The 23,194-nt window shown below is 42.5% G+C and overlaps 1 protein-coding gene across 6 annotated transcripts in view; it reads left to right on the top strand.

Annotated features, from left to right (window-relative positions):
- The window catches only part of CPNE1 (copine 1), a 50,646-nt gene that overhangs the window by 16,622 nt on the left and 10,830 nt on the right, over positions 1–23,194 (top strand). For 5 of the 6 annotated variants that reach the window (XM_032127289.1, XM_032127290.1, XM_032127288.1 and 2 more), the window contains 10 exons: positions 10,808–10,936; positions 11,432–11,611; positions 12,351–12,425; positions 12,633–12,704; positions 13,373–13,456; positions 13,909–13,998; positions 20,812–20,910; positions 21,922–22,008; positions 22,104–22,163; positions 22,604–22,737. In XM_032127289.1, the coding sequence (XP_031983180.1) occupies positions 10,808–10,936; positions 11,432–11,611; positions 12,351–12,425; positions 12,633–12,704; positions 13,373–13,456; positions 13,909–13,998; positions 20,812–20,910; positions 21,922–22,008; positions 22,104–22,163; positions 22,604–22,737 (1,010 nt within the window). Of the gene's footprint in view, positions 1–10,807; positions 10,937–11,431; positions 11,612–12,350; positions 12,426–12,632; positions 12,705–13,372; positions 13,457–13,908; positions 13,999–20,811; positions 20,911–21,921; positions 22,009–22,103; positions 22,164–22,603; positions 22,738–23,194 lie in introns of those variants that run through there. The other variant, XM_032127293.1, reaches the window with a different exon arrangement.

Genomic DNA, 23,194 nt, shown 5'->3' with positions numbered 1-23,194 from the left:
AGAAACTTCAGCACTGAGTTTGTGTGAAAAAGAGCACAATAAACCAGTGACTAAATACTTACATTCTTAAACTGATCTGAAATGTAAATTCAGCTGTTAATGATAGAATGTATGAAATAGGTAATTGCTCTAAATGAGTTGCTGTTAAACCTAAGCTCTGCACAGTCTTATATTTTCTTAGATTGTAAATCAGAATAGTTTTTGATGGTAAGTCTTTTTAAAGTTTTTTAAAGACAACTGTAGTTGTTATCACTTAAGTCAGTGTGTATATAAAGGTGTTTTAACTGGATGCATCTCTTTAAAAAGCCGTTCAAGTATACGTGGAAAATTACACACACAACACCATACACACAACACTACTGCACAAATGTCCTGAATTTTTTGAAGGCCTTTTTTGGTCATCTGGATACTTAGCCCTCCCTTTGGGTAACTGACACTAGTTTTGTTAAGACAATAACCCGAATGGCATTTCTTCCTTGCAGTGCAAGCACTGTATCATGCTATTTCTTTGAAGGAGTAGGTAGTATTTGGCTGCTTTAATGTCTCCGGGAGCAGAAGACTTTGCAGTCTTTTCCTTCTGCGTGATAGCTTGTGTTACTTTTTGCATTAAATTTTGTCATTAGTTGGGTCTGTAAAAATAGCTTCAAGCAGAAACAACAGTAAGTTTTCTGAAGCCTAAAATGCTTCGTTTTAAACTAAATAATAAGTGAATGTACTATGAATCCTAATTAGTCTGCAGGTAATGTATCTCTATGAAAGACCAGCTATTTCGGTGCAGTGACTGGAATGAATATAACCATAGGATCGTTTAATTTTGTTATTATGGAAAGTGAGAGGAATCCCTGTAACTGTGTTCAGCGCCAGCCACGGTGTGGTGATGTAGTATAACCTTCTTCTCTGTCTTCTTTAGGTTTGAAGAAGTAGTTTAGGCAGGAAGAACCTGTTTTTTGAATTTTTTGGGCAGCACACAGATACTGTTTTAATCTTTTTGTGCTTTCCAAATCCTTCTGGTACTGCATTAGGTTGACATAAAAGCTCTGGTGATGAAGAATCTATGATGGACAGATGACTGTGGTGCCGAGTCAGTCTGACGTGTGTCCTGCCCACTGCCTGGTTGAGGCAGGTAGTGCTCTGCAGCTTGTAACCCAAGTTTGCAGGTTCCACCTAATGGTCGTAACTCCCAAGTCTGTCTGCTTAGAGTCAGTGTAATTATTTCATTCTTTTACAGCTGTTAAATTTACTCTAGGTTTTTCATCAGAGAAGTTTTTCTTGGAGAATTCTGTCTGCCACAGTTCGGTCATGTTTCTTAAAAGTTAGTTGAAACCATTTCACTTTGAGAAAAGAAAGGGGGTCCCTGGTGGGAGTTGTAGGGGTTTTCAGGCGCTTGCCTTGCAGAGACCTGTTTTCTCAAGGGTGTGGAACACCTTTGTAGCAAATTCGGACCTGGTGACAACAGACTTCTTCAGGGTATAGATTGGAAACTGTTACAGTGCGTATACTGTGGGTAGCAGACATGGCAGAGCACTTGAGGAAACAGCTGTGTGCCTGAATTTGTGTGGTCTCTTCTCCCATAATGCAGGAAGATTGTGTGATCATTTTGGCCTACTTGTCTCTGAGACAAGTGGAATGGCTTGAACCCACTGTTGTGATGGGTTTGTGCTTTTGTGAAGGTGCACTGGCAAGAGAAGTTGGACCTGGAACAGAACAGAAAGGGAACATGAGGTCTGTTTGGTGTTTATAGCCTATAAATTGTTCTATTGTTAGTCTGGGTGGGGGAGAGAAAAAACAACTTTTAAAATTCCTTGCCATATCCTTCCCTTTATTCTACTTCCTTAATGTCAGGCTTTTGTGGTGGTGGGATTTTTTAGGTTTGTTTTGTTGGTTTTTGTTTTGTTTTGTTTTTTTGTTTTTCTTCTTTTTTTTTTTTTTTTTTGAAGTGTCATTATTTTGCAACAGATTAGGATGGAGAAGTTAAGATGTTCATACTGTAGATGGTAATAATTAGTGACAGAAAAGTAGTATCAGAGTGTGAATCTCTCTCTTAAAAGGAAGCATACACTTAAAAGCAGAAAGACCTGAAAGACTGTTGGCAGTTAGGTTGAACTTGCAGTGAATAAATCAAAGAAATCAATTTCCTGGGAGTACTGCAAAACCAATATTAAGCTTTGGGCTTTTTTCTGGATCGTGTTTTGTGATCATGTTTGAGATTAAAGTAGAAGAAGAAAGCCTGGCTTATGTAATGTGAAGGGGTTATGCGATTCTTAAAGTGTGAGAAATTGAAAGGTCACTTCTGCTTTATGTCCTTACTAATTTTTTAGGCAAGAGTTGTCACTGTGCAATAATAACTGCAGAGTGACTGAGAACAGTCTAAGGAATTCCTCTGGTGTATTTCAGTCTTTTCTGGTGATGATTCAGCAAGTGCAGTAAAAAGAAGATGATATGACAAGCTTTTCATTGACTAAGTGGCTGTTGGTATCATGTAGCCACCAAAATTCGTCATGTGATTTTGATAAAATAGCGAAGATCAATAAAATGTATTGCTGGCATACTTGTATTTAAAGTCTTACTTTGAGCTAATGCTGTTCACACAGTATGGACTAGTCTACATAGGTGGACTTAATGTGTTTCTGCCTTGAAGTCACCATGCCTAGTTTTGGAGGAATGGGTAAAGTTATATTGGTGTAGTATAACTACAGGATAGTGGTACTATAGTTTAGATTTCCAGTGTTTGAGAAGGGTAGAGGTTGTGAAAGGGATAGGCAGAATGGATGCTGAGGAACCACTTCAAAAATCATGGGTGTGTGTAAATGAGAAGTGGTGTGTGGAGGTACTTGCTGGTGAAACTGCAATGTGGTCTTTGATCTCAGCTTAAGGAGTTTGGATTGAAAAGTGGAAGATTGAGTGATAGCCAGCTGGATTTACTTGGGGAATGGGACAAAATGTTTAGCTGTTTAGACCTACAGGAGTTTTAAGGGAAAGAACAAGACCTTACTGGAGAAAGGCAAAGATTGCTTGCCATGTAAAACACACGTTTGGGGTTGTTACAAAGGTCTGTGTGGTTGAGCTGTTAAGTCTGTTTTTCAGTTAAGTTGTTCTTTAAGTTTCAGTAATAAATACTTGAGAATCATGGTTAGGGGAAAGAAAAAGCAGCTGAATAAATATGAAAGGAATGGGGAAAAAAAAGTCTTACTTGGTGGGAGGAGTCAGTGAACACTTCTAGGATTGCAGTTACTATTGTAGCTTAAGTCCAGTGATGGACTCCAAAGCCCCAGCCTGCGTTAAGTTAGTTTTTCAAGGAAATGGGGTTTGATATTCTGCTATTAAATACTGTGAAGAACTTTGAAACATGTTTTCTTTGCATGAAGAGGTTGGTTTAATAATTGGTTTTGCTTAAGTCCCGGTGTTAATTTGAAACTTTTTATAATTTAGTATGTTCCAAAATAATATTTGAAATAGTTTCAATGTTCACCTGTCAGTTTCTTAACTTATTTCTCAGAAAAGTTGAGAATATATCTATAGTGAAGGCATGCACGGTCATTTCTTTGAGCTTATTGATCGTGATTAAGGGGGATATTGGTGCTGTACAAGTTAACAGTGAACATTGTACAGGTATAAAGGTGAATTTGTAGAAGGTGCTTTTTCCCCAGAGTTGGGACTTGGCTCTTGGGTGGGAGGAAGCTGCAGTAAAGAAGATGAACTGATTGAAGTTCTTGCTTGCATTTTTTACTGGAAATTACCATCCCATTTGTGATTGTTATGCTTTGTTTCAGCTTGCTTGCTTTTTTTTTTTTTTAACTGTTCTAAGCTTGTTATTTTTGTTGTTATAAATGGGAGCTTTGCCTTCTCAGTCAGTTTCCAGGAGCATCTTGGAGGTTGGGTTGTCAGAGCTTGTACCCATTGGCTGGTTTTGGACACACCACCCCACCCCCATTTTCGTGGTGATACTGGAGCTTCAGGGTTCATGTGGACACAACTCAGTGAGTAGAGCCAGGTTGTACCTTCCTGTGTGTTCAGCAGGTGCGCAGTGGTCAAAAAAGTGTTTGATGAGGCCTGCAGTCCAGTTCTGAGCTTAGGGGCTGGGCTGGGGGTCTTACCCTTGGTCATGGCTCAGAGTTTCAGCATCAGCACCGCCTCTGCTTTTCACCCTGGAGGAAACGTGTCTGTCCACCCTGGGAGGTCTCATCCTTGGAATTAAGGCTGTCTGATGGACCATGGGCACTCTTCACCAGGACAGAATCGAGTTGACAGCGGTTTGTTTAGAAAGTTGTTCTTAACAGTATTCACAATTCTCTTTCTTTTATAACCATTAGGAGATTTCTTTCAGGTTATATGTCAAATTTGTAATAGCAGTTAATTAACCCCTTGTATGTACAGTGACAGCTTGGAACACAGTATGGAGAATAGTGATTTATTCCCTGCCTGTAGTAATAGTGATCTTAACCCACTTGCATCCCTGCTGCAAACTGCCAGAAATAATGAAATGATAGAAAAAATTGCAGCCATTTGTATTGTCTGCAGAACATCTGCGGCTGTGGGATGAGGCTCTGTGGCCCATGGAAGAGCTGTTGTGCTGGAACAGGCCTTTATTGACTAATAATTTGTGGACTGTGGTGCTTCTCATTAGACTCTCTTAATTGCAGTTTAAAATAAAGATGCATGTTAGTGCATCTAGTGATACAAACCTAGCTATATGATTTATTTTAGAGCCTTATGGCGTTCAGGAAAGAAGGATCAAATTATAACTTTTATTTTGATGACACATTCAGAAAGTGATCCTGACCTCAGCACCAGGATCAGCTTTGTAATATCAAAACCCAAAATGTAACAGGCTGCCCCCTCAAAATTGAACTAATAATGAGAGAAAGCATTGCTTCTGCTGGTCTGCGTATTTTGGGATCACGGCAGAAAAAGAGAGAAGGAGTTTTGAAGAAAGTTGGGTGATAACTGGAAGGTGTGGGATTAAACTAAGCAAGAGACAAGGGGGAGGGGACAAGTTTTTGGTAAGTGCAAGATTAATTAATGGAGATGCTCTCTTACATGTGTTGGGTTAATTTCTTGAGTTGCTGGATAGCAAAAGGCCAAGATGATGAAATTTGCAGTAGGGACATCCTGCTGGCACGATTGCTGACATTTGTGCTGGGTTTGTAAGCAGAATGTAAGGCAGGAACTATGGCCAGTCCAGTACAGAGTAAATTCTTTGGAAATCAGCTGTCCTGGAGCACATGCATTAAAGCCTCAAGTTTGAGTTAAACAAGGCGTTAAATTAATGTCTAATATTTGGTGTACACTGAAACAGAGCTGGTTGGGTATTCTGTATAGCTTTATGTACTTAATGAGAATTTATTAGTGTGATTGAATATGAAAAAACTGCAGGTTTTCTTGTGCTGAATCCTCGCTTATATTTCATTTTTATGTGGAACAGCAAAACCAGGCTGACACACAAGGCTGTATTCAGTGATAGTGCTACCATTTTCTCTCCAGAAGATACCACCTCCTGGCACTGCTAAAAATACTGCTGATGGTGTTTGATGCCATGAAGTTATCAGATTTTTTTTTTGTCCTCTGGGTGACTGTGGGTTCTGTGAGCTGCCATGCTGGGGTGATCACAGTGCCCCTCTTGCCCAGTGCTCACTGTCTTCACCTCATCCTGTCAGCCTAAAGAGGAGGCTCTGGTCTTCAGGCTTACTGAGGGATGGAAGTGTATAAAACAAACTATGTAATTCAATAATTCTCACAGTGTCCAGCACTTAGTCCTTAGTTAACTAAATGGTGGCCCTCAAACAGGAGGGATAAGTAAAGAGGAGTTTATTTATGCTTCAGGCACCCGTATGTGGTGTTTTGGGGAAATGCAAGACCCTCCAAAGCTCTGAACTGGGACAGTTAAAGCCTTTAATCTCTCTTGGTTTGGAGTTTTCTTCAACCATAAGTGTACAATGCTTTCTTCTCTTACATTTGACTTGCTTTAAGCTTTGGTTAAGCTGAATCACTAGAGGAATAATAAATTTAATATTACAGACTTGTCTATGTGTTGATTTTCTTTATGTTGGAAAGTGTTCTTTTCCGTGTGAAAGGAAGTTGTTTTTTCTGCAGAAATGTGAAAAAGGTTGGAAGTTCTGAAATGCTTATATGAAACTCCAGAAAGCAGCAGGTTGTTAGGTGCTTATTCTTCTGAATGTGTAGCATAGATGTCCTATGGGATTTTCCTAGAATGCAGCTTTTTATTTTTGGTCTTGGTTTGATTGTTTAGGACCAACTTCTTTACTGCTGTACTTCATTTCAGTGTAGAAGAGCTCTGTTGAAAAGTTGAGAGTTATCTTTTTGTATGTATTATACACCTATTGGAGTTTATGATCATCTTTGCAGGGAAAAGGTAGTATGCATAGTAAAAATGATTTTGACTTTTTAAACTGGACCTCAGTTTGGTTGTCTGAACACTTCTTAAAGTGTACCTAGTATGGAGCCATTCTGTGTTTTACTTGAACAAGTGGGCGTGACATCTGGTTGGGCAGTGAAAGACTTCTCTGGAGGATGTGCTTGGGATCTTGCAGATTTCTATGGATAGTATTTTGCTCTAGTGTTGGTAGGGATAACATGGGTGATGTATTACTTTTTTCTTCAAAATGTAGTGTTATATCATGTGCAATTCTAAATAAGAGCAAAAAAAAATAGAGGTACCTGATGGATCTGAAGCTGTGTGTTGGAAACTCTTCCCTTGAGGGAATGTACAGAATTTGGCTCAAGGTGAAACTTCACAGGTGATGGCTCTCACCAGTAAGATCCCCAGGTTGTGGGAGCAGTGGATCAGATGTGTGTGGCTATTGTCCATATAACTGTTGATCATGGAGGTGTAACACAACCTCAGCTGTGTTTTACAAGCTGTTTCAAGCAACAGCACTTACCTGGTGGCTTGCTTACGTTGCCTTTTCATTTGAAACCACTGTACCTAGTAGCTCTGTTTCCTGTATTTTAAAGAGAGTTTGAATTTATTACTTCTTTTGGAGTTTATTTTCACTTGGCAATCTCAATTTCTGTGGCTAGATTAGTTTTGTGACTTCCAGACCATGTGGTACTTTAATGTACTAGTGGCAGTTGGAGGTTGTTAAACTGTCATTATTGCAAGCTGATCTGGGTCAATGTATAATAAATCCTTTATAAATGAAATGTGGTAACTTTGTGGAAAGTAGTTTGCTTTAGCTGCTGGTTTTGCTTTGGAAACAGCTACTGTCTTCTGTGAACCAGAAGGTTCGAGTAGTAGACACCAATATTAGTTATCAAGGCTGGTTGTGAGGGGGAAAATAGAGAAATAATGCATTTTAGATTTTCTGAAACTGTTGGAAAAATTTGAGTGTTGCAACAAATGTAAATAATATTCTGTCATTATAAATACTGTTGCAAGTCTAAAAACTAAGTTTATTTTGTGTATATGAATGGATACAAATAAGTATGCTCTATGAAAACTCAGTAAAACAACATGAAATGTGGTTTTGAAATGTTGATTCCAGTCTGCAAGCTGAATACAATTGGTGTTCTTGAATGCATGCTGAGGAAAAAGGCGGCTGTTAATAAAAATAATAAAACCCCAAGTTCTTTCAGTTTAATTGCACAAAATTATATGCTTAGCCTGAGATCAGAGCCTTCGTGCACTGTTTGAGCTTAGTAACCACTAGAAGATTTTTCTCCCATCATGTGTCTATTGCACAGCACTGGTAAGTGGTGAAGTGTCACTGCTCCGACAGTGTCAGCGCTGGGTGATGCTGTAGTGCTTGTCCCTTGCAGTGAGCTGGCACATGCCAGCTGGGCAGCTTGGAGTAATGAAATGCCAAGATGATGTTGCAGCGTTGTGTGGAAGTGCAAAACAGAGAAAGCATCATAGGCTCCTGCTTAAAGAGGAACAGGCTGGGGGGTTGTGTTAGGTGTGGCGTGGTTCTAAGTCCAAGCACTAATTGCTGGCATTTTGAAAACCTTTGCGATTCTCACTTCTCTCGGAGGAAAGGAACAGGGACTTCATGGAGAGAAGTGGAGATGAAAGCTGATATATTTCACATAAACTAGTCACTTTTTTTATAGAAGGAGAGATGCAATCACTACAGGTTACTATGAGACATGAAAGTAAATTCCAGAAATCTTACTTTATGGAGGAAAAGAAAAAATTTGAGCCAATATTTTCATAATGAAATCCTGTTAAAAAATCAAGTTGGAGCTAGCTTTTCTAATTGGTGAGGAACATCACTATTTTTTGTTCCCATTAAGTTTTTTTTAATGTGTGTGTGTTTGGGGATGAAAATATGTTAAACTTTTGATCTTTCTAAGTTTTTCAAATGCAGGCAGATTTCCAGAGATTTGTGCTGCTCAATTAACTGCATGAACAGGGTATCTGGGCAAAGATGCTTACCTGCAGGCTAAGCAGGTCTTCAGGCTTGGCTGAAATGGATGCTGTGTCTTAACAGACCAACTACTCCTTGCTCTTGCTGCTGGGATGTCTATGACCAGGATTTTCTTCTGCTGCTATTGAAGGAATGAACTGATCCTGGAGAACCCCATACCGTGTGTTTGGGTAGCCATGACGTGAAAAGAAGGTTGTGTGGGCCCTTCAAGGACATCCATATGCAGTAATCTATAAGTAATTACTGGCTGAGGTTTAAACTGGTGTTTTCAGGTTAAAAAAGGGTTTTTAAAAATCTGAATCTGTTAAGGAGCTGTCCATCTTCTTTTCATAAGGTTTCTGTCTGTAGCTGTCAAACCTGCTTTCTTGTTATCCCCTGAGTTGGTGAGGAAGGGAGTACAGCCAGTTAGGACAGTTCCTGCTCAGCCACTCCAAACAGCTGGCCTGGTCGTGCTCTGTTGTGTCTTGGTGGTTATGTGCATCAGTGAGTGCCCTGTGATCTCCTGATGGAGGCAAGAGGATATAGTGGGAAAGGATCCCATGTAGTTTGTAACATCTCCAGTGGTTCAGCAGAACATCTGGGCTGTATTTCAAGGGAAATCCTATGCCATTTCTAAATTTACAACAATCAGATGAGACAGCCTTCTGGGTATTTGGGTACTGGAAGTCAAATCTTTGAAGCAGTGGAGTACTTTCATAATTTCATTGCTGTTGATCTGGAGAAGAGATTCAGGTAGCAGATAAGAGGTGATTGGGTTTGAGGACTTGGTCCCTTCACCTCCTGGCTCCATTGTGTGGTTTAACAGTTGCCATCTCAAACTCTTCCTTTTTGATGTCTTTTTATCATGGAATAAATATGTGTGGGCTTGTCCTGCATGCAGTTTAAGATCTGCAGTAATGGTTTCCTCCCAGAAATGGACCACTGCTGACAGGGGATGCTAAAGCTTATGGGGAGCTGTTTCTTTGAGGTTAACTTTACTCCTGATTCTTTGAGCTCTAGTGGGGAGGAAAGGTGCCTCCTGTTAGTACAGAAATCTCTGTTGCAGTAGAGAAAAACAGAGGCAAAAATGTTGGCAAAGGAGCTCAGACTAGATGTCCTGATCTTGTTGTCGGAATAGTGGGTGTCAAACAAATTTTTGCTGTTGTCTGTAGAACCTCAAATGCACAGATATGAGTCTGTGTGAGATGAAAGCTGGTCTGGTGGAATGGTATGTGGAGATCAAGAAAAAACCTGATAGCTGTGACTTGCAATTTTATGGGAAATGTATTTATTAAAGGCAGCGGTTTCTTTGTGAATCTTACTTGGGGCTGAAGGCGACAGAGTGGAAAATGGATGGCTCCTGCCAGTAGTTTGAACAGTTGACCAGACCACTTCAAACAAGTTTTTTTGAAAATACTGGTGTTAAACAAAACGATGACAATGACCTTAGTTGAAAGCTGCACTATGATTATTTTTGCCTAAAGCTTCGCTAATTTTGTCCTGCTCACTGGAGCACCTGAGTGCCATGCACTGGCGTATTAAGTGACATTGTTAACATTTGTCCAGAGTAGATTGCAGACTGGGATGTCCAAGGGATTAAATGTTATACAATAAAAGCTCTTCTTTTTGAGTTAAATATATACACCCTTAAAGTATGAGGAAGCCATGAGGTACTCGGGTACTAGAAAGCCAAAGCAAGTATTTCCTTATTTTCCAGACTCAGAAGGAGCTTCTCTGTGAAATAGTCCTGTTTAAAGCACTTGGTAGAGCCCTCAACCTGTTCAGTCTCTGTAATATTTTGATGCTTGAAGGCTCATCTTCTGATTCAGTTTTGAGAATTATAGCTGTTCCTCAAACAGAAGCTGTCTGCAGTTTAATGTGTAATAAAATTTAGTTATCCTCCGGTTGTGGGATGATGTTACGGTGTTTTGGAAGCCAGCACGGCAAAGCACGTGGGCTTTGTGGCTCCCGTGGGCGAGCAGGGGGAGCTTTGGCAGCGCTTTCATCGCGTGGGGCGGCGACTCTTCGGCGTGGGGCGGTGGCTGCGGCGCTGGCGGGACGGAGGTCCCTGTCCCTGTGCGGGGCTGTGAGCGGCGGTCCCAGGGAGGGGATAACAGGCCCGGCCCTTTGTAGAAACCTGGGGCAGCAGCGCGCACCGAGGCAGAGGGAAGGGCTCCTGCGCGGGGAGCGGGAGCAGCGGGGAGAGCCCGGTAGAAATAGGTGAACTCAACAGCCGAGGGACGGCGGCGGGGCGAGGCGGGCCGCAGTCGGCGCCCGGCTGCGCGGAGGCACCGCGTTCCTCCGCGCCCGCCTGGCCCGGGGCGGGAGGGGCCGCGGAGCGCCGGTAGCCGCGGCCCCGCCCCGCCCGCGCGTGCCTCCGCTCCGCCACACCGGGGGCGCGCGGGGTGCGGGCCGGGCCCTCTGACGCTGTGCTCTGCCCGCAGATGGCCGCGTGCGTGTCCCGGGTGGAGCTGTCCGTGTCCTGCCGGAGCCTCCTCGACAGGGACCTGGGCTCCAGGTCGGACCCCCTCTGCGTCCTGCTGCAGGACGCGGGCGGTGGCCGGTGGGCTGAGGTAAGAGCGGCCGGCGGCCGCGCGCTGCCGGTGGGTGTAAACAGGCCGAGTCTCCCCCTTTCCATCCCGTAGGTTTTCCTGGCAGGTGCATGACATACTTAATTCAGATTTACAATTGGTGGTCAGTCACACTGCCCACACTGAAACCTTCTGTGGTTTCATTAATTGCTGACTTGTTTGCTCAGAGTTGCAGCAGGAGGTTCATTTGCCTGTTACGGTATGACTTGCTCTAGAGCACACACTCCAGAATACAGTGTTTCAGCAATCTTTTCCCCCTAATTTTCAGAATTTTCCCATATGATAGTGTGTATTTTTCAATGCTGTTTCTTTTCTTGGGGAGCCATTGATCAGCCTGGTTTGTCACTGAGCACAAGGCATGGTCCAGGGTGTGTAGCCTTGCTGGTGCCTGTGTCCACCTGGTGCAGGTAAAAAGCTGCGTGGGAGAGTATGGGCTTCGTATTCATTATCAACAGCTTTACTCCTGTGTTTGTGCAGCTAGATCGCACGGAAAAGATCAAGAACTGCCAAGACCCTGAATTCTGCAAGAAACTGGTTGTGGACTACTACTTTGAGAAAGTGCAGAAGCTGAAATTCAGCGTGTATGATATTGATAACAAGTCCTTTGATTTAAATGACGATGACTACCTGGGAGGGGTTGAGTGCACACTGGGACAGGTGCGTGTAGACGTGTTAAGTGATGTACAAAATAAGAAGCGAGAGTTGGTTTTACTATAAAAAATGAAGTGAAAATCTGCTTTGTCAAAGGCTTCAACATACTCAAATTTGAAAACACTGTTAAACATGTTCGTGTTACCGTTGAATGTAGTTAGAAAAATCATTATGTTGATCACAAAGCAAAGGTTAGAAATACATGTGGTATTTAATTAATTGCTTAACTTAGGAGGCACTTGTAGCACTAAAGGCAGTCTGGGAGTAAGGAAGCATGGTGCTTGGAGGGCTCTCATGGAGTTTCCTTTGCACAAAGTTGACCATCAGGGGAAATAAGGCTACTCGAGATTCTATGTTCCTTTCCTGAGAAGGGGTTTGTATAGCTAGGCAAGAGAAGAAAAGTGGGATTCATATTATTAAAGAAAGATTCAATAAATTAAATAGTATTTTCTGTTTTTAGCAGCTTTTTGGCTGCTTGTGATGACAATGCCTCTTGTTTCTAAGAGGTAGCAAAAATAGGAAGCTAAAGTTAAGTTTGGAGACGTGTTTGTGGGCACTGTTTCCTGGATAGTGAAAGAAGATAATTTTCAGACTGTTCAGGAGCACAAACTGATGGCTGTCACTGTTGGAAACACATTTAAATCTTTTTAGAACTTTTACAAGAGTTTGAAAACTTTGCACATGAAGAGTAATTCTTTGCTCTTTGTCTAACTTGATACTTTTATTATCTGCCTTTTACCCTTAGGTTGTGTCCAGCTCAGTTTTCACCCGACCGCTGGAATTGAAGCAGGGAAAGCCAGCAGGAAAGGGCACTATTACGGTAAATGAGGTTTTTGTGTGAAAAAACTCTCTCAATATCTTGTCTGGGATAAAGTGGCTTTTCTGGTTGTCTGTCAGTATATCTTCAAATGCTACATGTATACAGGAGAGAGATATTGAAAAGAAACTACAGTTTCTTTTATGGACAAAGTGTAAGCAAAACTGTGATTTCTTGTTTACTTCCCCCCCTCCATTTTCCATGGCATAGATTTCAGCCGAGGAGATTAAAGATACCAGGGTTGTGTACTTGGAAATTGAAGCCCAAAACTTGGACAAAAAGGTATTTATTTTTTAAAAAATTATATTCCATGCTTCTCTAGAAGTTATGTTTTGTACCTTTTGGCCAGGAATCTCTGTGTTTGCAGACATTCAGCTAAGCCAGTAATCCATGTGTAAGCAAAGGCTCACTGTGTTTTGTGTTATTTACAATGGAGTAAACTGGAGATACAATTGCATGTTGAAGACCACAATGTCAAACCAGAAACTCAACTGCCAGGTTTAGGTTTTGAGGTATTATTTTGGCTTTGGAACATTCTGTATATTAATACAGATCAGTTACGTAATTGTCTCCAGTGAGTACTGTAGCTGTGAACTGATATTTCTGTATTTTTGTTAAAGAAGAAAAGGTGGAAATTTAGGTGTACTGCTCAATGTTATTTTAAGCCAAAGGCCAATACGGGGATTTAGTGACCTAACTTTCAGTTAGTAAAATGACATGATTTATAGGGACAAAAATGATCTGAGGAGATCTTGGAATTGGAGCTGATAAATTCTGATGACTTACAGAGTGCAGCAGTTTTAAAAAGGAAAATAAAAGTGAGGAAAGAAAACAAATGTATAGTTCGTTTGTTCTTTGTTTGAAGTATTGTATACCAATTAGCTAATTCTTTACTCATTTTGGTAAAATATAGAGGAGGCTGATTACTTCTGGTGGGTTTTTGTTTGCAGGATTTCTTAGGTAAATCGGATCCATTTCTGGAGTTTTACAAGCAGAGCGATGCTGGAACATGGCAGCTTGTGTACAGATCAGAGGTAGTATTTCCACATGATGTTTTCCTTGAGTTGATCAGACAGCTTACTTTTACCAAAAGTGGGAGTCCCACTCTTGGTTATGCTTTGCACCAGTTTTGCAGAGAAAGTTGTATCCTATAAAAAGGTATTCTGCTCACTATGGCTACAGCAAATTGTTTATTTGCTGCCTGGTGACTGGATGGAGCTACCTGAGTGAGGAGTCTGACCATGGACAGCATGCGAGAAGAGGGCCTCTCTTCCTTTTCAATGGTGTTGAGCTTGGCTGTAAAATTTAACTTTACCCAGAGCATCAAGCTTTTATTTCTTACGGAGCTGTTGCTTGGCCATTGATAGGCCAAGGGTTGAACTGGTTGAGGCTGCTCTTAGCTTGCGGTGAAGAGCCCTCATGTCATGATTCCTAGTGAGTTGAATGATGTATTCCTCATGTGACATTATGCTGTAATTTTTTTAAGGTGATCAAGAACAACTTAAATCCATGCTGGAGGAAGTTCAGTGTTCCCTTGCAAACTTTCTGTGGTGGAGATTTTAATAAACCTATCAAGGTAGAGTCTTCAGGAATTCTCTTTGTTGTTCCAAGTCATCCATTCTCTGTTGATGCTGTGAGTTATCAGGTTGTCGAGTCATATTTAAATCATTAGATTGCCTTTCTAGAATTGTAGTGTGGCAGGTAAGTGATTATATGTCTGTTTTAAAACATTATGAGTTGTCAAATTGAGAACTCGGGAAATGCAGAAGTGACACAATTTCCAGTTATTAGTCATTAGAAGAATTATAACTGGGCTTTTTTTCACTATTCTGGCCAGGGTTTCAAGTTGAGCTTTGGTGGTGGTGTCTTGTTTGGTTGTTTTGGGTTTTTTTGCATTGTGGCTTTCTAGCACTGTTTCTAAGTTAACTGAGAAGCTTGCAGGTGTTGGACAAACTTGAGTACCTTGGGATACTGACACAAGAGAGGACTTTGAGCATCTCTCAGATTTTTCCATTCATGAGACTGGAAGCTTTTCCCCACTCTTTTTCTTTTTCAATTGGAAATTTAGTTTTGAGTCAGAACTGCATTTCTTTGTGGTCTTTTATATGATAACTAATTCTCTGTGGTCCTGGCTTGTGGAGGTTTAGCAGAACAATTACATCTTTTAATATATTTCTACAAAATAAAATCTGATAGCAACTTAATCTGTTAATTTTTCTTCTAAGCAATGCATTGGTAATTTAAAGGCATTTAAATCCATAGATGGTTCTGTGTGAATATAATTTCTCTCTACTTATCTAACACCTAAATGCTTTACATTTGCAGAATTTTACTGCTTCATCCTCTCTCTGAAGAAATCTCATGCTGAAAGCTTGATGTGGAAGATTTAGCAAAAAGCATGCATGCTAATGTTGTTCTTTGTGCAGTATGGCAGGTCCTAAGAATTACTCATCTTGGCCACATCTTTTGTCTCTCTTAAGTATCGTCATTCTCATCTCTCAGGCAACAAATGGGGGAAAAATTTCCTGAGAGAAAGGAAAAAAAAAAGGAAAAATCCTAACCTCCAACAGGTGTGCTGGGCTTGTTGATAGGTGGCAGTGTTCTAAGTGGTGTTTGTGAGCTCTTATAGGTGGGGAATCAACAGTCTTGGGTCAGAAAGAAGTCATCCTGGTTTAAAAGTGTGCAGCAAGCATGTAGAGGAGGTGGCTAAGAGGTGCATATTGTCATTTGTTAGAACTGACATGACATGGCATGGCTTACACATGCTGTTTGTGGGGCTGTATTTGCTATACCCCAGAAATATTTGTGTTGTTGTTTGGGGGTTTTTTTTGTTTTCTAGAAGCTTTCTGTGCTTTGGAATACACTTTAGAATGACCTGCTTCTTCAAAAGATAACTTTTTGCTGTTCATTTAAGCCAAAATTCTTGATGTGTGTACAAATAATCTATGAAATTTCCCAATGCAGCTGTGAAATAGGATTAAACTGTTCTTGTCCTTAACACGCTGGGGAAGTTAGTCAGGGGAGTCTAGACTGACAGGCAGGAGTTTCACTAACAACACTGAAGTATATGATATGCTATTGCACTACTGTTTTATTTTTAATTTGGAATTTATTCCTGTACTAGTTTGAAAACAAACCAGTGGGAGGCACCAAGTCGGAATAACAATCTAATAGGGAAATTAAAAAAAAAAAAGGCAGAAACCACTGGTTCAAAGTGACAGAGTCAGGATACAACCTGATGCCCTGTTAGTCAGGGGGGCGGTAGCAGTCCCATAAGATGGTGGCTGCAGTCCTCCTGAAGTGGTGGATGTGGTTCTGTTGAAGTGGTGATCCTGTAGAAGGGGCTGCTCTTCCTCAGAAGGTCCAGTTGTGGCTATGTAGTTCCTGTGCTCTGGGAATCCAGTAGATTCACAGAAAGGGTGTCTGTGGTGTTTGGGATCTCAGATTATATCCAGGATGGAATGCTTGGTTCCTCCCTCTGGGTGGAGCATCTCACAATGGGGTAATGAGTCATGAGGCAAAGTGTTGATGGGCTCGTTAACAGAAGATAGTCCGGAGGGAGTTATCTGTGAGTCATGTGGCAGGACAATGATGGGCCATTAACAGAAGATGGTCCGGAGGGAGGAGGCAAGGAAACACTGCCCCACCTGGTTTCAACAGCTCATGAGGATGGTAATAGAATACACTGCAACCCAGGACAATTCCTTGAAACCTCTTGTTTGAGGCTTCCAAAAATTTACCTAGGAGCAATTATGCATGAAATACTGGTAGTCAGGGAAGGGAGAACTTGAACTTCAGCACAGCGAAAACAGACATTTTGGTGTATCCCTAAACAACAACTTTGCCAGCTGTGTATGAGGATTACATGCTGAATATATGTGTGAACATAAATCTTTTGATCAAATACTACCTAGTATTATGGTAATTCTTTCTTCATTGTGATGCAGAGTGATGTTCTTGTTCTGTGTTAAGAACAGCTCGTATTTGTAACACAGCCTAATCTTTGTGACAGTTTTGTGAAAAATAAGTGAAAGCAGTGGCTCAGCCCCATAGTTATTTAAATGGCAATAGCAAATGTATCGAATAGAAGTAGCAAAATAGAAGTTTGTGGGTGTTGGTATTCACAGGTTTCATGGCATATACACAAAGGCAAAATAATTTTCTGTTACAGTGCGGGGACTACTGTAACACGCATATCAAACAAGGAGGCTCATGGAAAAGAAATATATATGGACCAATTCTTGATAGATGTTTCAGCGATGTTTATTTTCCCAGCTGCATGGCCGGGGCTCTGCCGAGGAACTGAGGCAGTCACGGGACCCGAGGGTCCTTGCCTGCGCAGGGAACACAAACCAACCAATGGGAACGAGGCTGAGCAGGGGCAGGGAAACCCCGTGTCTGTCCCCTCAGGGCCCCTCTCCCAGGGCTACATGGCGGGGGAGGGACCCCAACACCTCACCTGTTTTATTTTAATAAAAGGAGAATGAAAACAACTGGATAAACATAACAAGAACAGTTTTAAAACAAAACAAGCCACCCTCCTGAGTCTTTAAATGTCCAAACAGATTCTCTGGAACATCTTAAGGCTGACAGAAGGGAGACAGAACTCTCTGAGCATGCTTTGTGGGGAAACTGAGGCAGGAGAGGGTTTAATTTTTTCCCTTCCCCTTTTCATCCCCCCCTCAGCATCGGAGAGGAGTTGTAGGGAAAGGGAATTGTATAGGGAAGCCATGGGGTGAAAAACGGATTGGGAATACACTGGGGGTAATAGGATATAGGGTAAAAGGGAAAGGCGGGATTAGGAAAGGGAGACTGTAGGGGTTGCTTATAATGTAGATATTGTCTAACATGACTACGATTTTTAGCACATATGCTGCCTTTTACAGAAACACCATCAGGCCCAGTGACCTGCGATGCTTGTAACCCTTTTCTACCTTGTACAGTTTTGAATTCCACCACCTCTCCATCTCCCAAGCTTGGGATGCATTTTTCAGGGTTATTCTTTTTAATAGCAGTTTCATGCACGAATTATGTCTTGCTGGTTGTCACATCTTGTTATAAAACCATAATTTTGTTTAACATTATACCATTTTACTATTCCTAAAACTTTAGCTACGGTGATCTTTTCTTTTTTCTGAGTGGCTGCTGTTTTCTGTCTTGCTGCATTTTTGCTTTCTCTTTTGTTTTCGCTTGCTCCCGTGTTGGAATTGTCGGGGCTGCTCTTGCCTGCGCGCTCTTCCTGGGGTCGCATTCGGGGCCGCGCGGGCCGGGTTGGGCTGCACTGCTCAGCTCTCTGCCGTCTGCTCCTTCTGCTCTCAGCTGCGCTGCCGCCCCTCTCGGTCGGGTGTTCACGGGGCTCGCTCCACCACGCGCTGCGTGGGGCCGTGCGGGCACCGCCGGGTCCCGCCGCTCCCGCCGCGCCTCGCTCCACCACCGACACTGCGGCTCGCTTGGCTCCGCCCGCACGCGGGAACTGCCTCGCTGCTGCTCGGAGAGCGCTCGGTGCACGTGGCCTGGGCCGCACGGTCCCTGCGCCAGGCTTCCCTTCGCCAGGACACAGCTGACATTGCTCAACAGTCTCGGTAACTAAATAATATTCACGAAAATATTCTTCCATCAGCATATATTTTGACTCAAAAATTAACTGGGTTCAAACGGTGTTCCAAAAGTCTTTGGTAAGAATTAAATCCCAAGAAATGTAGAAAAAGTTCTTAAACAACCATGCCAGGAAGTGTTTCAGTTCCTTTTGAGCTTGAATTAAGCTAAAATTTACAAATCGTTGTTCCAGAATCTTTTCAAGTTTAAGATAAATGTCCATATGCGGCTCTGAGAGCCAAGAGTCTTCCCACGGTTCCTCCATAGTTTAGATATGGAATAGCAAAACAAAACCAAGAAGAGGAATCCAAAGTTTCTAGGGTTTACTCACACAAATCAGTCGCTTAGGGATCGGGGATCGTTCTGCTTGCAATTCTCTACCATTTGTTACAGGGGGGATTCTGTAACATGATGTATCAAACCAGGAGTCCCGTGGGAAGGAAATATATATGGACGGATTCTTGCTAGATGTTTCAGAGATGTTTATTTCTCCAGCCGCATGGCCGGAGCTCTGCTGAGGAACTGTTCAATCACGGGACCAAGGGTCCTTCTGCCCGCGCAGGGGAACACAAAACAACCAAAGGGGAACGAGGCTGAGCAGGGGCAGAGAAACCCCGTGTCTGTGCCCTCAGGGCCCCTCTCCCAGGGCTACACGGCGGGGGAGGGACCCTGACAATTTTCTGTGAATTTTGAAAGTTCTTCTTGTAGATGAAAGGGGCCTTTTCCTTGCTGACTGTATTCCACGGCTCGTTGTGAGTACTGGACAGTTCATTTGCAAAGAAATAATCAGTAAATAACTGTACAGTGTCCTGCAGTATTGGAAGGGGTTTTTTTTGCAGCAACACTGCTCTTTGGGCTGCCTGCAGTGAATCTTGGCCAGTCTTAGAAAAAACCCTTGTAAAAAGAGGTTTGTTTTAAGCCATTCCGTGTTGTGAACTAATAACAAAACTGGTTCTTGGCATGGCTATGAGGGGAGCAGGAGCAGGACGGAGGGGAGAGGAGGTGTGTGGAGGTGGCAGCTGCTGAATTCCCTGCAGGTCTCCAGGTGTACTGGCACAAAGGACACCCTTCACTGGGAGTCTGCACCATGGCTTCTGCACAAGAGCCTCCTTCCTTGGCCTCCCAGGCATGATCCAGTTGCTTTTGGGTGATGTGCAAACATCAGAATTGTTGGGAGAAGCCAAGTGAAGTTCAGGCAGGAGGGGTGGGAGTTGCTTCATGGTAGAGTGTCTAGAAGAGAAGAGATGAAGTGGGGTGGGAAAGGATGGAGGAGGAGAAGGGGGAACAGTCTCTGTGGTATCTTTTGCCCTTAAGAAACTGAAGGATGCCATGGTGTTGCTGTTGTGTGCAGGGATGGTGACAAACAACATAGATTGTCAGAGAAGATATGGTAAAAACCGACCTTTTAATGCCAAACCCCCATCTTTTTATAGCACGGATCGCAGAAGAGAAATTACATGATTGGCCCACTGGTCAACCACCTACCAGTGATAGGCTAAGAGGTATAACCACCCATTTCAAAATATTATTCTTAGTGAACCAAAACATTCCACTTTGTTCTCACAACAGCCCTGCACCTGCAAATGTTTACCAGCTAGCAAACCATCAGACAGATAGCTTGCGTGAGAATGGAGACTTTCACATGAGACAGTAAAAAGTGGAGAATTTTTCTCTGCTAGCCTTCTCAGCATCTACTCCATGGTGCTTCCCATTTAGGTGACTAATAATAGTCATATAGGTCATAATTCACTTGGCTGTTTGTATGGGTTTTCCATTGATACCAGTGGAAGATCCCATGTAGATCTTGAGTAGTCCTTAAAGAACCCAGTGTCAAATTCAGATACCTAGCCATTGCATTTGACACCCTTATTGGGGTGTTACCCATGGGTTCATCTTGACCCATTGTCCTTAGGAGAAAGCTGTCACTGTGGTTTATACTGGAGTAGCATCAATTCCTTGATTACTAAAGGCAGATCTCAGAAAGAGAGTCCCTGAATCTGTGTGGCATGTGAGCTTCAGAGGAGGAGAAGGCAGCTGCTTACACTTGTTCCTTAGTTGACTGCTTCTGGAATTACTTGTGTTCTGCAGTCATATGGACTGAATGTGTTAGAAATGCTCCTCACTGGTGATTTTGTGGAGAGCTATGACACCATGTTGCTGTAAGCCATAGTTACTAGTATATTTTCATTTGTAAATGCATTGTTCTTTTGCATTATCTAGTTCTAAAGCCTTCATGCTGATATAAAAATGACTGTTTATTAATAAAGTATTTATAATTTGGTTGGTATAAGATGCAGAAAGAGACAGACTTACTGTTGCATGGAAATTGCAATTTTCCTGTAAATTGATGCTATTGTTGGACAGAAAAAAGAGCATATCTTAGATAACAAAGTTTTAATTGCTTGTTCCCCTTACCCCAGTTGCATATCTTGTCCTGAATGATCTCACATTTACACATCTGGGCTGTGAAATGTTGGGGGCTTTTAATGTTTCTTTAAAATTTTTATTTATTTATTTAATCTCTTATATTTAAACCACGGAAAGATTTTATTTTTCACCATGCATATTTAAGTGGGTGAGGAAGTGAATATGTTCCTCTCTTGAGATTCTCTCTGGCTGTGTGTCTTTGCTCCTGGGTTTCAGTTAGTGATGTGGCCAAAATCCCCAGTCCTGATGGCATGGGGGAGTACACCAGCATAGAGCAGACCTGTCAGACAGAAGGTGGGGCAGTGAGCTGTGGCCGGTCTCCCTAAGACAGGAAGCCTGCCCATTGCCTGCTCCCTCCTCCTTTCAGGTGCAGTGTGCAGATCATGACAGCGACGGCTCACATGACTTGATAGGCACTTTGGAAACGACCCTGGCGAAGATGCAGACAGCTGGTGCCGGCTCTCTGGTGAGCTTCCTCAGCCTGCTAACTTAGTCCAGAATTCAGGCTTTCAAACCCCCTTTTTAATATTGACCTCAGATATACACTTTTAGTTGTTGCCTCCAAGCATGCATATTTTTGTCTATGTTGTTGTATTACTAAGCCAACATTTGGAAAGAATAAAAACTGGTGTGGGAATTATATTTCTTTGTTTTCTTTGGGTTCTGTTACCATTCTTATTTCTAAAAACATCCTTGAGCCTTTTTTCTGCTGGCCCTGTTGTCTTCTGAGCTACTTTTCCCAGCAGTTCAGCTTGCTTTGGCCTCTGCTGAGTCAAGTGAAAATAAAAGTGCTTGTTGGTGCTGTAACAGATGAGTCCAGAAGCACAGCTTGTCTCAGATAATGTTTGTGCTGGAGCTGGTCACCCTCCTGAGCACTCTGGTCACCTTGCCAGCTAACAGAGAGCAGCAGTCCTTCCAAGGGGCACTTGTCTTGGTCATCTGGTCTAGAGTAAGTTGAGTCACATGCTGGTGGTGCTGGTTTTGCTTTGTTGTCTGCAGTGAAAACCTGACATCTCATTCTTTTGGAGATGTCCCACCTGAATTGAGTCAGATGTATTTGCACACAGGATGTAGCCCAGGACTACTCAGTTGCCATCCAGGTTGATGGGTCATAATCCAAAAGTGAGTGGAAGGTTCCTGCCTTTTTTCGAGCCCTTGTGAATTCAGAACCTTGTGAATGCGAGTGAATCCAAACAGGCAGATACTGCCACTGGGAACCTGTGGCCTAGGCTTTTTGGCCTCCCCACCCTGAGATTTTGCCTTCTCTGCCCAGTGCTGGTGTCAAAAGCACCCCATTTAGCTTGTCAGATAGCAGCCAAAGTAGTTGCAGACCTTCTAAAATTACATTTCTTAATTCTGCTGGGTATTTTGGTAACTCTGAAATTGTGGGATGTGTGACACCGCTTGTTTCAATAATTTGTTCTCCTGTAAAGGCAGATATTTTGGAACTTGCTTCTTCTGTGCTTGCTTTCTGTAGGTGGAATATGAATGCATTCATCCTGAGAAAAAACAAAAGAAAAAGCACTACAAAAACTCTGGCATTATTAGGATAAAATCCTGCAAGGTAGGAAGATTTTTGTTGGGTTTTTTTTTTTACTTCTTTTATTTTCTGATCGTAGTGAAATGAGTAGGTGTAACACTGTCTGTCTGTTCCTCTAGATTGAGACAGAATATTCATTTCTGGACTATGTGATGGGAGGTTGCCAGATTAACTTTACGGTGAGTTGTTCCCCACTGCTTGTATTGGTAGATGACAGGACAAAAGCAGTGAGGTTGTGTTTAGTTTTTACTGGCAGCATGAGTGACTGCAAATGCAGTGTGAATTTGCAGTGATGAAATCTGCAAAACCCAAATAATACTATATTTTTACTTTTTGCGATCAAGTAGCACTTTAATGGAGCTAGGGCTTCTCAAACTTCTTTTGAGAAGTTGGTTCAGTCTGTCAGTGGGAAGGATTGCTACGACTTGGAAATACCTGTACCCAGGTGGGAAAAGGGGTGCAGGCATGTGTGCCTGTCGCTGTGTAGGGCTGCTGTGTGCCTGGGAGGAAAGGAACTGTATGGGCCTGAGCTAACCCCCTGTTTCTGGATATAGTTAGTTCTTCTCATTTGTTTGTGCTGACATATCAGTGACTTGCTGCCATCATGTTGCCTGATCAGGTGGGTGTAGACTTCACTGCCTCCAATGGTGATCCCAAATCACCAGATTCTCTTCACTACATCAGCCCAGATGGGATAAATGAGTACCTGAGTGCCATCTGGAGTGTGGGAAGTGTAGTCCAGGATTATGACACGTATGTAATGATCTTGATTGATCCAGTCACCATGTCACAAATGTGTCCCAACTTGTTCTAGCCCTGCACTGTTTTAATGATTGAGGGGCTGCCTTTCCTTGGGAGATCCCTTTAGGAGGTGCTACTGTTTCCTCTTGCTTCTGTCAGTGCTAGGGAGGGCAATGGCAGCTCTTCATAATTTGGCATATTTGCTTGGCTTGTCCCTTCTGACTCCCTTGGTGCTTCAGCTGAGCACTGATCCCTTGTTACAGATGACACATTGCAAACATGAATGTCCTATTTGATTCAGTGGGAATGGGAACATGTTTGTCTGCTTTGTCCTGTAGCCAGGCTGGGGTTGGTCTGGCTTTTCTCCTGCTACTTTGAAATGTCCTGAGAGTCCTGTGGGGTGCTGCACTGAAAGAAATTACCTAGCTCTCAAGCCCAAGCCCGAAAACATTGGATACCTGGTGCCAGG

Source organism: Corvus moneduloides, chromosome 17 (genome assembly GCF_009650955.1).
Source record: "Corvus moneduloides isolate bCorMon1 chromosome 17, bCorMon1.pri, whole genome shotgun sequence".
Taxonomy (NCBI): Eukaryota; Metazoa; Chordata; class Aves; order Passeriformes; family Corvidae; genus Corvus; species Corvus moneduloides.
The sequence above is the reverse complement of the archived record's forward strand: the minus strand, read 5'-3'. Positions and strand labels throughout refer to the sequence as shown.